The 15,126-nt window shown below is 40.6% G+C and overlaps 1 protein-coding gene across 1 annotated transcript in view; it reads right to left on the bottom strand.

The window, feature by feature from the left end:
* Positions 1-15,126, bottom strand: part of BRCA1 (BRCA1 DNA repair associated) — a 156,138-nt gene that overhangs the window by 111,372 nt on the left and 29,640 nt on the right. The window contains exon 6 of the mRNA XM_073683619.1: positions 11,095-11,252. Within this exon, the coding sequence (XP_073539720.1) occupies positions 11,095-11,252 (158 nt within the window). The remainder of the gene's footprint in view (positions 1-11,094; positions 11,253-15,126) is intronic.

Below are 15,126 nucleotides of genomic sequence, written 5' to 3'. Positions count from 1 at the left end.
GGAATTGGTGTAAAAGGAACATCAAGTGCATCCACTATATGGGAAAAGACAAATTGTGATCGCGCACCCAGGCTTATGTGCATTTTATGGGCCTCAATCCACACAAACATGGAGACTGTCAACAGCTAAATACAGTTTCATTATTAAAGGCCTGCAGTACACTGCCATACAGCTATATACACAAGCTGCTTTTAGTGTCAGTCAATTTGAAAACCACAAAAATTACAACATATCGGCCATTTAGTGACATGAAGAATGCATTGATTTCCCGCTGTAATGTGAGCCTAGCCTTTAAGACTTCGTAAATGGCAATTTTCCTAACACATAGTGGTATGGAGTCCTGAAACGATCCAGCAGGGTCTTCTAAGCTACACATACTTCTTGACTACAATATGTTAAAGTAATGGGCCTCCAAGGAATGCATCTCAACACGCATGCCTTCCTGCCTACAGGTATGAAAGCCCACTGGACTTTTAGACATTTCTTGGTTGTATACTTGATGGATTATGCATTCGTTGACTTTGTAGAGGTCATGAAAAACCACTGAACTTAAAGGGCTTGACCTCTTAACTTTTATTACTGCATAGACTCAGATGTATAAAATAACAAAATGAGCTTTTAGTCACCCTTTCCCTGGCCCACTGCTGACTCTCCATCGTTGCATTGTTCTTTGCTGAATAGCTACAGCATTGATGACACATCTACAGCACTGCAGTCAATTATTGGGCTCAGTTGCTAGTGCCATTTACATTGGCACAGTCAGCCAACCTATTGATCAACTGCAGCGGTTATGAGCGTTGCACATGTGATGTCACTGCTGAAACTGATCAAAGACCGAAGCAGCGGTGGAGAGCCAGCACTGGTCATAGGGAGGGTGAGTAAAAGCTCAGCTTGTTATTTTATCTCTCTCTGAGCCTATGGAAAAATAAAAGTTAAAAGGCACATTAAGTGTATTTCCAATTTAGAGCTCCTGCCTAACACATACACCTACATAAATCTGCCATAGCTACAATAGTGGACGTTAGGCATTGCAGTTGTAGGGGGTACCCATGCAATGACTGGGGAGTATCTTGGATTGGTCCGATTAGAATTATTAGGACATATGCATGATATTCTACAGGCCTCGGAGATAAAATTAATACATAGTGGGCAGTGCAGTTACCATGTCCGATCTAGTAGATCAAAGCTGGACCAGTAAATACAAAATTGCTGGATAAGTCCATATCCATACATCGTTTTAACCATCTACTCAGATAGATGTGGTCTAACTATAATCGGGAGAGGAACTTTTTGTTTTTACCTATTTGCACCTTAAGCTGTCATCAATATTTAACACTCTTCCATGAGTTTCTGCTATCCTGCGGATAAAGGGGGGGGGTGGAATCAACACTCTTCAGTGGCCTAAAGGTAAAGCGGCTGCCTGGCTGTGCACGGATAGTTAAATGAGCCGTGCAGTCTCCATGGATCAAGAGATCTCCAAATACCAATTTAGATGTTTGAGCAGGCAGCCAAAGAAAATTAAACTGTCCGAGGAAGAGGAACAGTCTGAGCTGGCAGATATCACATCACGTGAGCTCAAAACACAGGCAAGAACACAGAGCTCAAGGCCGCTGAATATAGGCTTATCCAGAGCAAGACGGTGGAAGCAAGGTAAAGCCTGGTATTGGGGTTTCCTTCAGCGCTTTATTGCTTATGAAAATTCATAACAACCCCTTTCCCCACTCGATTACACAGAAGTAGCAAGCCTCCTTCACACTTGTGTATAAAAAATACAGATCAGTAGGGAAGCACTGTACAGGCTGTCATGGGGCAGGAAAAGATTAAAGGGGTTCTCCCATGAACAAAAGTTCATTTTAATCTGATCAGATCACATCTCCTGGGCAGAGGAGGAAGCAAAAGAGTATACAGACAGGACAGCATGAGATCACAGCTGATTCTTTCCTTGAAGTAAAACATTGTTTAAAAACAGGCAAATAAATGTTTTACCTCACAGAAAGAATCAGCTGCAATCTCCTGCTGTCCTGACTGTATACTCTTAATTCCACCCCCTCCAGCCCAGGAGATGTGATATTATCAGACCATGTCCCTGTCCAGTCAGACACAGGCATTACACAGTACACAGGGGAATATTTATAAGATTATCTCAGCACAGGAACATTTTATTTAAACATGTCCAATTGTGGAAATTATTATTATTCCAAGATCTATTGATTAAAATCAACTTTTGTTCGTGGGAAAACCCCTTTAACAAAGAACAAAAACATTTGTAATTTGCTTCATTCTTGTTCCAAACTTCAATCCGTTTCTGTTCCATTATATACAGTACAGACCAAAAGTTTGGACACACCTTCTCATTTAAAGAAATTTCTGTATTTTCATGACTGAAAATTGTACATTCACACTGAAGGCATCAAAACTATGAATTAACACATGTGGAATTATATACTTAACAAAAAAGTGTGAAACAACTGAAAATATGTCTTATATTCTAGGTTCTTCAAAGTAGCCACCTTTTGCTTTGATGACTGCTTTGCACACTCTTGGCATTCTCTTGATGAGCTTCAAGAGGTAGTCACCGGAAATGGTTTTCACTTCACAGGTGTGCCCTGTCAGGTTTAATAAGTGGGATTTCTTGCCTTATAAATGGGGTTGGGACCATCAGTTGTGTTGTGCAGAAGTCAGGTGGATACACAGCTGATAGTCCTACTGAATACACAGCTAGAATTAGTATTATGGCAAGAAAAAAGCAGCTAAGTAAAGAAAAACTAGTGGCCATCATTACTTTAAGAAATGAAGGTCAGTCAGTGCGAAAAATTGGGCAAATTTTGAAAGTGTCCCCAAGTGCAGTTGCAAAAACCATCAAGCGCTACAAAGAAACTGGCTCACATGAGATCCGCCTCAGGAAAGGAAGACCAAGAGTCACCTCTGCTTCTGAGGATAAGTTTATCCGAGTCACCAGCCTCAGAAATCGCAGGTTAACAGCAGCTCAGATTAGAGACCAGGTCAATGCCACACAGAGTTCTAGCAGCAGACACATCTCTTCAACAACTGTTAAGAGGAGACTTTGTGCAGCAGGCCTTCATGGTAAAATAGCTGCAAGGAAACCACTGCTAAGGACAGGCAACAAGCAGAAGAGACTTGTTTGGGCTAAAGAACACAAGGAATGGCCATTAAACCAGTGGAAATCTGTGCTTTGGTCTGATGAGTCCAAATTTGAGATCTTTGGTTCCAACCACCGTGTCTTTGTGCGACGCAGAAAAGGTGAACGGATGGACTCTATATGCCTGGTTCCCACCGTGAAGCATGGAGGAGGAGGTGTGATGGTGCTTTGCTGGTGACACTGTTGGGGATTTATTCAAAACTGATGGCATACTGAACCAGCATGGCTACCACAGCATCTTGCAGCGGCATGCTATTCCATCCGGTTTGCTTTTAGTTGGACCATCATTTATTTTTCAACAGGACAATGACCCCAAACACACCTCCAGGCTGTGTAAGGGGTGTTTGACCAAGAAGGAGAGTGATGGGGTGCTACGCCAGATGACCTGGCCTCCACAGTCACCAGACCTGAACCCAATCGAGATGGTTTGGGGTGAGCTGGACCGCAGAGTGAAGGCAAAAGGGCCAACAAGTGCTAAGCATCTCTGGGAACTCCTTCAACATTGTTGGAAGACCATTTCCGGTGACTACCTCTTGAAGCTCATCAAGAGAATGCCAAGAGTGTGCAAAGCAGTCATCAAAGCAAAAGGTGGCTACTTTGAAGAACCTAGAATATAAGACATATTTTCAGCTGTTTCACACTTTTTTGTTACGTATATAATTCCAAATGTGTTAATTCATAGTTTTGATGCCTTCAGTGTGAATGTACAATTTTCATAGTCATGAAAATACAGAAAAATCTTTAAATGAGAAGGTGTGTCCAAACTTTTGGTCTGTACTGTATGTGTAAATATCAGTCATGTGTAGGGTTTAATTCCCACTCCATGATGTATATATAAGTCATGCTCAGCTTGGAAAAACTGCCGCTCTATCCACAAGATCAGTAGGACTTGGTTCATGCTGAAGAGCAGTGTGAGCACCAATCCAAACATTTTAACCCCTAAGATGCAGCAGTCAACAAAGATTACAGCATCTAAGTGGTTCAAAGAAGGAGGGTGCTCCATCAGCCTCTAGATCAATTGCGGTGCAGAGCATCAATGCATTGTCATGGTAATAAGTGAAATGTCATTAACTGAAGCAGTTTCTGCATGGAAACCTCAATGGTTAGCTTCATTAAATATGGATAATCTGCATAATGACCCATAGCAGATAAAACCACAAACCCACGGCTTAAAGGGGTTGCCCAGTACTTTATATTACCCCCCCAATGTATCCCCCCTGGGGCCCCTAAGTATATTTGTAAATATCTTCTGTTGCAGATACTGCCTGTGAGTGGCGCTATCACTGGCGGCTCACAGGCATCACGTGACCCCACGCTGACGTCACGACAAGTGAGGCGTGACTCAGTGCTGGGGTCCCCATGGTGTCTGCTGGGTTGTGGGCGGGGTTACCCCCACATCATACCCAGCATCCACCACACTCTTTCCCAATGAATGGGGAGAGGCAGAGTGCGCGGTGGATGCCAGGTGTGACGCGGGGGGTAACCCCACCCCCAACCCAGCATCCACTGTGGAACGCAGAAGACAGAGACCCCCGGCTGCTGCCAGCACTTGTCGTGACGTCAGCAGATGTCAGAGCCGGCTGCAGCCGGGGGTCACGTGATGTCTGTGAGCGGCCAGTGATAGTGCCGCTCACAAGCAGTATCTGCAACGTAATTACAAAAATCCTTAGGGTAATCTAAAGTACTGAACAACTTCTTTAAACCAAAAGGGTCAGTCTTGATTAATGCAACGGATTCCACTGCAAAAATATAGTATTTCTGCCCCATGAAATTACTCAATGACAATTGAATCCCTCAGTAGTGCAGCCTCAGGCTTTGGATCTATATCTTCTAGAAATATTGTATCACCACAGAAAATGTAGGCTATGTTCACGTGTCCAGTAGTGATCCGTTAGAAAGGATTCAGCACCAATTTGTTGGAAAAAATGTGTGTAGACACAATTTATTTTTTTTTTTTAAATGAAAAAAAAATAAAAAATGATTTCAGCTGGATCCATTTTTTTTTTTAACACTGAAGTCTATGGAAAACGGATCAGTTAATTAACCATCAGTTCTCCCATTTGAAATGGATCCATTTTTACTTTCAAATAGATGATTACATAAAAGTTCACATGTCCAGTACTATTTGTTAAAGTTTTTTTTCCACCTCCAGTAAGCAAAAAACTGATCTGATTCAAATGGGAGAATAACGGATCAGCTAAAAAAAAAAACTGATTCAGCAGAAATCAGTTTTTTAAAAATGGACATAAAGTCGTGTCTGCACAACTTTTTTTGCCAAAGGATTACTGCTGGATCTGTTCTAACGGATGATTACTAGACAGGCGAACATAGCCTTAATCAGCCAGAATTGTGGAGCATTTAGCTTATTTAATCAGTGCACCACACATCTGCCTTGTGATTCTGAGCCTCACATCTGTATTCAATGCACAAGTGACCAGCAGAGTCTACTGATACATCTAAACTAATGCTTCAGCGTAGCGTCCTATGTGCAGCAGCTCTGGTTACCAATTCTGCTTTTCAGGACGTTAGATGTCAGGAAAGTTCAACGCTGAAAAACCTTAATTTCAGGTTTATTTTTAAGTTTAAAGTGCACTTATCATTCCAAGAGATCTAAAGACTGCACAGAATCGCCATGCTTTATGGCTTGTTCCATACCCCGTGCCCCTTTTTACTAGTGAACAAGCGAATCTTGACACTCAACGGTCAAAAAAAATCTCCTATGATAAGAGATTTGGAGAAACGTTAAGTCCAGTACAGTTTAATGCGACCTCTTACATTCCTAAGCTCGTGGCTTTGCAAAGTGCAGATCTTTACATAAAAGTAGAAATTCCCAGTATGTCTTATTAGTCAGCCACATTAAATCTGCATAATTATAATCATTCTTTATTTTTTTTTTGCATTGCACAGCGCATTAAAAACAAACACGGCACGATTCTCCATCTTCCATTGAAAATATGATATAGCTGGAGTCTATTTTGCCCAACGCAAGCAAAAGCAATTTAGAAAGGTCACTTTTACAAAGACTACAAACTTCAAAACCGAGTACAGAGCTTTCCAAAAATAATTTTGCAAGGATGAAAAGAAAGGTCGTAGAGTAATGGATAAGGGCAGAACAAAGAGGAGCTCAAAATAAATCAGACTAACTAAGGGAAAGCTTACATGGCGTACAGCGATTGTTTAAAGCGAGAACAATGGCGTATAGTCACATCTGACAAATTCTGGGTACACAAACGCTATTCGCTAGGACATCCATCTGTTTAGTGCAACTAAGAGGAGGCTGTAAGATAATAGCCCTTATATATGGAGTTAGTCCCTACAATTCACTACCACCTTCATGCAAAAACATTCTTTTCCAGTGATAAATACCTGACCTTCGTATTTTAATAATAGACTATTCATGTAGGAAAAGCTTATAATAAAGGGGTTACTCAGCGTCTCACACTTCCAGATAAAGGCTGGTATGGTACAGGACTTCTAGGTATTGTGCATGCATGTATTGTGACTAACATGTCAAGTACATGATGAACGCTGGCATTCAGGACGCCAGGTTATAGGAAGACGGGTGTCACTTCAGACGCTGGTTTATTCTCCCAATGTGGAAGTAATAGATGCTGGATGACCCCTTTAAACTGGTTAATTCATAATATTCTAAGACTGGAGCTACTTGGTAATTTTCGCCACTACACCAGTCATGTGGCCAAAAATTGCTGTATGACTGTTACACTGCTAGGTTATGCAGATCAATAGGGTCCGATTACTCCCCTAAGGTACCGCAATGAGCAGCTGGGAACCAGTTGGATTTTTTGGGACTTGCTTGTTGAAGTTGTGGCACCCTAGGGGAAAATATGTGTCTCCTTTTCTCCTGTATTACGCTGCGATGTAGCAGCGACAGAGCGATTTTTGGCCATGTAACCTGTGTCATGGCCAAAATCAAGGCGCAGCCTAAGTTTAACTGTTGAAAAAATTTGGTGAGGGGAAAAAATTAAAAAATGCACGTTATACAAGATGGCCTCAGTGTAACCCAAGAATACACCACTCTGAACTCTCATCATCATCCGAGAATACTCCCAATACCGACTTATTTTCATTACTTTACTTCACATGTAGCCCGATTGGCTTTTTGAGGATAGTGCGCTCATTATTCGCTCTTTGGTGGAATTTCTCTGACGACAAGTCACCAGGTGCAAAATTACAGTCTCTCCCCTCTCTGAAGACCTCTTATCCTTTTAGTTTCCAAATGAAAACTTTCCTATAAGTCATATAAAACTTCTGTTTCATATTAATTAAAACGGTTAAAAAAGAAAATAGAAAATTAACTAAGTAGGTCCTAAGTGAGCTTCAGCTTCCTCGTTGCTTGTTCAGATGTAGCATTTTGGATGCGTGTTTTCTGTGCGGTTTCCACAGGAAATAACAGTTTTACTGTAATAAGAAAATGATTGAGACTTGAAGAAGTGCAGCCTGTCAATACTTTTAGAGTTTTCACGCCAAAACATGCGTAAATTTGGCTGCGGCTTCCTAGCCATTGCTTGAGTTTTTCATGTAGGGGAAAAAAGAAGAAAAACAAGCCTGTGTACTAGAAAAATCCGTCTAGAATTATTAGACGGGATATAAATTCTGCTTTATTTGACCAATTTGCTTTTTGTAACTTTTAACAGGAGGGCTCCTTAATTTTATCTACCATATTTTAAAGGAGTTTTACCAGTAAAAACATTTATCGGCTATTCACATATGTGATGAATGGACATTTGATGGGAGTCCCACTAATCCTGATAGCAGAGATTAGTGTGAATGCGTAACCAGTGCTTTATTCAATTCTATGGGACTGATAAAACAGCTATACCCCTCAATCCCATAGAAGTGAATGGAGTGGTGGCCATGCATGCGCACTCCCACTCCATTTACACCAGGAACTCAGACTCCTGCTCTAGGGATAAGTGATGGTCCCAGTGGTTGGATCTCCACAGATCATACTTTATCATCTATCCCAGGGTTCCCTAAACCTGTGGCTCTCGGGCCCATGCTCTGGGCTCACAGATGTCAGTATGGTGCATTAGCCACCAGGTCTAGCAAACAGCTATGAAAAGCAGGTCTCCGGATGGTTACAGTTTTTGAGTAGTCGTGCACAGAAGAGAAGCTCTCGATGCTCATATACTTGGTGGGGGAGAATAAATATGGAAAGCTGGAGATAGAATTATAGCATGGTACTGCCAGTTAGGTGCTTGAAGTCAGATGCAATAGTGTGGAAGCATGCATGATGTAAGAATACTGAATGAGGGTCAAGTGGGCACTGCAAGATGTAAGTCTTCTGCCTACAAGAGATGGGGCACAATTTGCTTTTTCTAGGGAAGGTATGACTATCTTTATATCAGGTACTGGGCGTCACTACTATGGCGTGAGGGGCGCTAAATGTGGCTCGCGACCATTTCTCAGAGCTGAAAGTGGCTCTCACAGTATTAAAGGCTGGAGACCAGTGATCTATCCTGTGGATAGGGATAAAGAGATTTTCACACAAAATAAATGTAACAAGGTGAGGCTGAAGAATGATCATTGGGAGATCAACACTCTTCGGAAACAGAACTTTTTGTCATGTGAGTTTACATATTCGGCTTCACAGCACTGGTCTGAATGGTCAGAGCCCTGAGAATCTAACTTTTTGACTTATTCACACTGATTCACTGTTCTACAGCCAAGTTGGTTTAGAGATGAAAACAGTTGAGCTTAACTAATGTTGTGGCGCTGAAAACGAATATGAAGCTTAAATTTCCTGATTGGCTCTAATTTTCAAGATTTAGAGGAGGTTGTAATTACTTATGACAACTTTCATGCAGGCTTATAGAAAAACTGTGTCTTTATTATTTCCTCATCATTATTGCATTGTTAGTAGTCAGTCTATTACATCATCTATTTAGTCTATTGAGCCTTCAGGATTCATATCATCTTAGGGTGACCAATCAAAAAACACCAACTCAGCTCCAATGATATAATCCTAACAGTTGCATCACCTACTTTTAAGAATGCTCTCGGAGTAAGTGATACAGTTTTAGGATTTTTTAGCTTAGTTTCTTAGGATATGGACATGATTCTATGTGTTTTTTCAGCTGTGCCTCGTTCTTGCATTAACAAAGCAGATAGCTTTTACTACATATGCAGAGAAGTCACTTTTGCGTCACAAATGTGAAACTTGACTATCATGATAAGGAAAGCCTACAACCTGTATTTTGGCTGCAGAATAGGAGATGAGAACAAGAGTTGGGCTCCACACATATGCTACAATAACAGTCCCAATGATATGGAGAGAGCCAACCGATCACACTACCAATTGCTATTTCTGCATGCTGCTCCCAGTTAGGAAAGGAGTTTCAAGGAAGAAGAAGTGGAGTTTACAGTATCCAAATTCTCCATCTGCAATACGCCCAGTACCACATAAAGAACTGCGGATTCCAAAAGCATCAGAAACATTTTCAGTCGAGTCAAGTGAGGAAGAGGGCGCTTGGTGTCATGAAGCATGTTCCTCTCAGGTCCTAGACTTCTGTCAGCAACCTCAACTGAACCACACCTTATAAACAAAGTGAACTGGACGATCTTGTTTGAGATTTGGATCTGCCCAAGAATGAGGCTGAGCTCTTAGGTTCCAGGCTACAGAAGTGGAATCTCATAGTGGGCGATGTTCAGATTTCTTTGTTCTGCAACAATGCTAAAGATCTTGTCGAATATAGCTTCATGGAGGGCGATCTTGTGGCATACAAAAACATTAACAGTTTGAAGGAAGCTCTGAAGAGAAGTCATAATCCAGAGGAATGGAGGCTCTTCATCAATTCGTCCAAAACAAGCATAAAAGCAGTCTTGCTGCATAATGCCAATGCACTACCTTCAAGTCCAGTTGGTTATGCAGTCCACAGCTGCTGAGGTGCCTGAATTATGACCAACATTTATAGCCATTCTGTGGCGACATACAGGTGGTCTGCATTTTTACTTGGTCTCCACGGTGGATACATAAAGTACTGCTGTTTTCTGAGTGAGTGGGATAGTCGTGCAAGAGAATAGCACTACAATAAAAGAGACTGGCCTCTCCGACATTCACTTCAGCCACTGAGTAAAGATGTCCTGCAACCAGCACTTGTTAACACACAGAAGATTTTGTTACCACCATTGCATATCAAGTTGGGCCTAATGAAGAACTTTGTAAAGGCAATGGATAATAATGTAAAAGTACTCAAGTATCCAAATGATAAATTTCCAAGGTTGAGTGAAGCAATGATAAAGGAAGGAATCTTTATTGGACCTCAGATTCAAGAGTTTCTCCACTTGTTGCAGGGCAAGGAAAAGGCTGCATGGGTAGCATTTGAATTCGTGGTAACTATTTTTTTGGGAAACTCGAGAGCAGATAACTATGAAGAGTGGGTGAAAAATCTCATCAAAACATATAAGGATTTTGGCTGTAACATGTCCATAAAGATTAATTTCTTACATTCGCATCTAGACTTTTCTCCACCAAACAGTGGAGCAGTGGGCGACGAGCAAGGTGAGAGATTTCACCAAGATATTGTGGCTAGAGGGAAAAGATATCAAGGAAAATGGAATCTATCAATGCTTACAGATTACTGTTGGACTATTATAAGAGATGATTCGATGCAGGAGTACAAGAGACCAGCAAAAAAGAGTTGTCACTCTTTTTGTAGTGCAATTCCTGTAACTATTTATAATTTGCAATAGTGTTTAGACAGGTTTTATTTCTTTGAATTGTTGCGAAGTTTCCTCTTACTAAATATCAAAAAAATTGGCAGAACAAAATATTCTGCATCTTTATATTTGCAAAAATAATCATGTTTCAAAGTACTGAAACTTTTATGCATTAATTATATGTAGCAGTAAAATGAAAACTCTTTGAATTCAGGAGGTTAAAAAAATGAAGAAAATATGTAGAACATTGTTACCAGCAAGGACAGGCTGCGTTCACAATTTCCTCCGCTCTTTACTCCTCTCTTGGTTCGGTTTCTGTACCCAGTGCTCTGCACCATAGGTTGGTCATCCTTTTTCAGTGACTCTTTATGGTTTGTTGTGTCGGTACTGGCATAATCTTGACTTGGGAAAACTTAGTGGAGAAAAAAAAAATGCAAAACAATACAAAATGTTTAAATGCTTGCGCAGACTGATCTCCCGGCGGCCTTCAATAAAATAGCGCCTGTGACAGCTCATGCGCAGATTGACCACCTAGCTGTCTTAAGTAAAAAGGAGCCGGTGGCGACGCCTGCGCCATTTTACCTAAGAAATATAGGAGATCAATCTGCGCAAGCGCCGCCCAAAGTGAGGACGGCACTAACATTCAAACAAGAGGCAGATACAGACACTAGGTAGGATGAGGGGCCTTCCCACAGGCCCACCCCTATCCACCAAACTCTTATTACAACTAAACTTCAAATGCTAATTAATTAAAGAACAACCACCATGAGGATTTCTTCACTAAAATGTATTGATTTAATCAGTATAACAGCATCATTATGGCCATGCTTTTACTTTAACATGCAAAATTGTGCTGACAGGTTCTCTTTAACTCTGAAATACTGTGTTTTTTAAGTGAGAAACTGTTTAACATGCAGCCGGGAACAAAATTACTAGTCATAGTTATGTCTCTTCCATCTTTCTACTTGCCCGCTCAGCTAGACTGACAGCTCTCTCCCTAAAGGCGAGAGATATATTCATGCTGCTAGTGGTTCGGGCAGCATGAATCACGTGACAAGTTGCCTTTAAGGCATAGGAATGGCAATAAGGGAACCCTCAGATTGGTATTCTCTCTATCAACCAGTAGGAGGAGCTTCTATAAAACACAGCCCCCATTCTTGAGGATTCAAAAAAAATCAAGTATTACAGTGTGTCACGTATTTTTTTTTTTTTTTTTTTTAGAAAAGCCATATACAGTCATGGCCAAAAGGGTTGGCACCCTTGAAATTGTTCCAGAAAATGAAGTATTTCTCCCAAAAAATTATTTCAATTAAACATGTGAAGAACAAAACATGTGTATTTATTTTGTGTGCATTGGAACAGAAAAAAAAAAAATGAAAAAAAAAGGCAAATTGAACATAATTTCACACAAAACTACAAAAATGGGCTCGACAAAATTGTTGGCACCTTTCCAAAATTATGGATAAACAACTTAGTTTCAAGCATGTGATGCTCGTTCTAACTCACCCGTAGCAGATAACAGGTGTGGGCAATATGAAAATCATACCTGAAACCAAATAAAAAGCGGAGGAGTTGACTCAGTCTTTGCATTGTGTGTCTGTGTGCCAAACTAAGCATGGAGAACAGAAAGAAGGGAACTGTCTGAAGACTTGAAAGCCAAAATTGTTGAAAAATATAAATCTAAACAAACTCAAGGTTACAAGTCCATCTCCAGAGATCTTGATGTTCCTTTGCCCACAGCGCGCAACATAATCAAGAAGTTTACAACCCATGGCACTGTAGCTAGTCTCCCTGGACAAGGACAACAGAGAAAAATTGATGAAAGGTGGCAACGCAGGATAATCTAATTGGTGAATAAGCAGCCCTAATCAAGTTCTAAAGTAAATCAAGCTGTCCTGCAGGCTCAGGGTGCATCAGTGCCAGCACAAACTATCTGTTGACATTTGAATGAAATTAAATTCTAGGGCAGGAGATCCAGGAAGATTAGAGTGCAGTTTTCCAAAATGTACCCAAGAATGCCAAAATCTTTCTGGGAAAGCATCTGTGGGCAGAAGAGATCAAGATAGAGCTTTTTGGTAAAGCACATCATTCTACTGTTTACTGAAAACGGAATAATGCCTATAAAGAAAAGAACAGTACCTACAGTCAAATATGGTGGAGGTTCAAAGATGTTTAGGGGGGGGGTGTTTTGATGCCTCTGGCAGTGGGTGCCTTGGCTATGTGCAAGATATCATGAAATCTGAAGATTAACAAAGTATTTTGGGTCGTAATGTAGCGCCCAGTCTCAGAAAGCTGGGTTTGCATCCTAGGTCATGGGTTTTCCAGCAGGACAATGACGACAAACATACTTCAATAAGCACCCAGAAAAGGATGGAAACAGAGTGCTGGAGAGTTCTGAAGTGGTCTGCAATGAATCCTATCGAACACCTGTGGAGACTTCTTAAAATTGCTGTTGAGAGAAGGCATCCTGCAAATATGAGTGAATTGGAGAAGTTTGCAAAAGAAGAGTGGTTCAAAATTCCAGGTGAGAGGAGTAAGAAGCTTGTTGATTGCTATAGGATGCAATTAATTGCAGATATTTATTTCAATGGGTGAGCAACCAAATATTAAGTTGAGGGTGCCAATTTTTGGAGTTTTGTGTGAAATGTCAAATTTGCCTTTTTTTCTCTATTTCTTTTGTGTGTATTGGAACTACACAAAAAACAAACATGTTATAACAAAACATGTGTAACTGCAATAATTTTCTGGGAGAAATACTTAATTTTCTGGAACAATTTCAAAAGGTGCCAACACTTTCGGCCACAACTGTATTACCACATTTTTCCTGCAGCTGCTTCTAAAAGAGAGGAAAGATTTAGATTTCAGACCTACATAGATCAGCTAAGCAGATAATCCTTTAGATAATGGGATGTCAATTTACTCAAGTATCATCTTGAGTTTGGAGAGGACCAGCTTCTAAGACCAAAGTGACCAGTTTTTGCCCTTATTTTATTGCCACTGCTTCTGAATATTCAGGTTTCTGGGGGGGGGTTTGTTTGTTTTTAAATCTGTCATACGGTTCCAGAGATATGAGCCTTTTTATTTTGTGCTAGTTTTTATAGTCTTGGGGGCGTGACTCACAGGGTAACCTAAAAACATGCCTCCAGAGAATCCCGTGAGTCCCATCAATAAAGAACAGAAAAATTACAACTGAATAAAAAGTATATGTCTAAATATATATTCTTGTACCGTGTTAGCCAGTAGATAGAAAGGTATGTAAATGAAATGGGACAATGAAATAGAGATATCCTTGTACCAGAAACCAATCGACCGTCCTACATAACTTAAATGGGACAGTTTCCATCCAAAACACATAAAAAACTCTATTGTTTACAGCCAAGCCATCAAATACAATCGGATATGTTCCAACAATCGGATATGTTCCAATCCTATGGATAGAGACAAACACCTTGATGGCCACAAAGACCTTTTTGAATCAGGGCTACCATCCAAGAACAATTGAGAACCAGATTACAAGAGCCACCAGAATATCGAGGAATCATCTCCTACATTACAAAACTAAACAAGAAAGCAACTGGGTGCCTCTAGTAGTCACCTACAATCCAAATCTGGAGGCGCTAAGAAGAGCTGCACGGAAACTACAACCCTTACTACAAAAAGATGCCCGATTACAATCCATATTTCCAGACCCCCCACTTCTGTGTTTCAGGCAGCCCCCAAATCTAAGAGGCATCATTGTCAGAAGCTCCCTGTCATCTCCACCAGCTACAGGTACCTTTCCTTGCAACCAGAAAAAATGTAAAACCTGTCCGTTTATAATGACCACAGACAAGATAAAGATCCCCAATTCACATCAGGACTATAAGATCCCAGGTACGTTCAGCTGTATCACATCTAATGTAGTGTACTTAATTATATGTACCAAATGTCCAGCTGGGGGTCTTTATGTAGGGGAGACGGGGCAAAAACTTAGAACAAGGATGAATCATCATCGTCACACAATAAAAGAAAAAAAGAATAGATCTACCTGTAGCCAAACATTTATGTTCCCCTGATCACAGCATAAAAGTTATGAAATTACTGGTATTAAAAGGTAACTTCAAATCTCAAAGAGAAAGAAGAATCTCAGAATACAGCTATATGAAAAAGTTTGGGCACCCTATTAATCTTAAGCTTAATGTTTTATAAAAATTGGTGGTTTTGCAACAGCTATTTCAGTTTGATATATGTAATAACTGTTGGACACAGTAATGTTTCTGCCTTGAAATGAGGTTTATTGTACTAAC

Source organism: Phyllobates terribilis, unplaced genomic scaffold (assembly GCF_046119375.1).
Source record: "Phyllobates terribilis strain yellow unplaced genomic scaffold, ASM4611937v1 Scaffold_5__5_contigs__length_657084704, whole genome shotgun sequence".
Taxonomy (NCBI): Eukaryota; Metazoa; Chordata; class Amphibia; order Anura; family Dendrobatidae; genus Phyllobates; species Phyllobates terribilis.
Note: the sequence above shows the minus strand (reverse complement) of the source record. Positions and strands in the feature narration are given on the sequence as shown.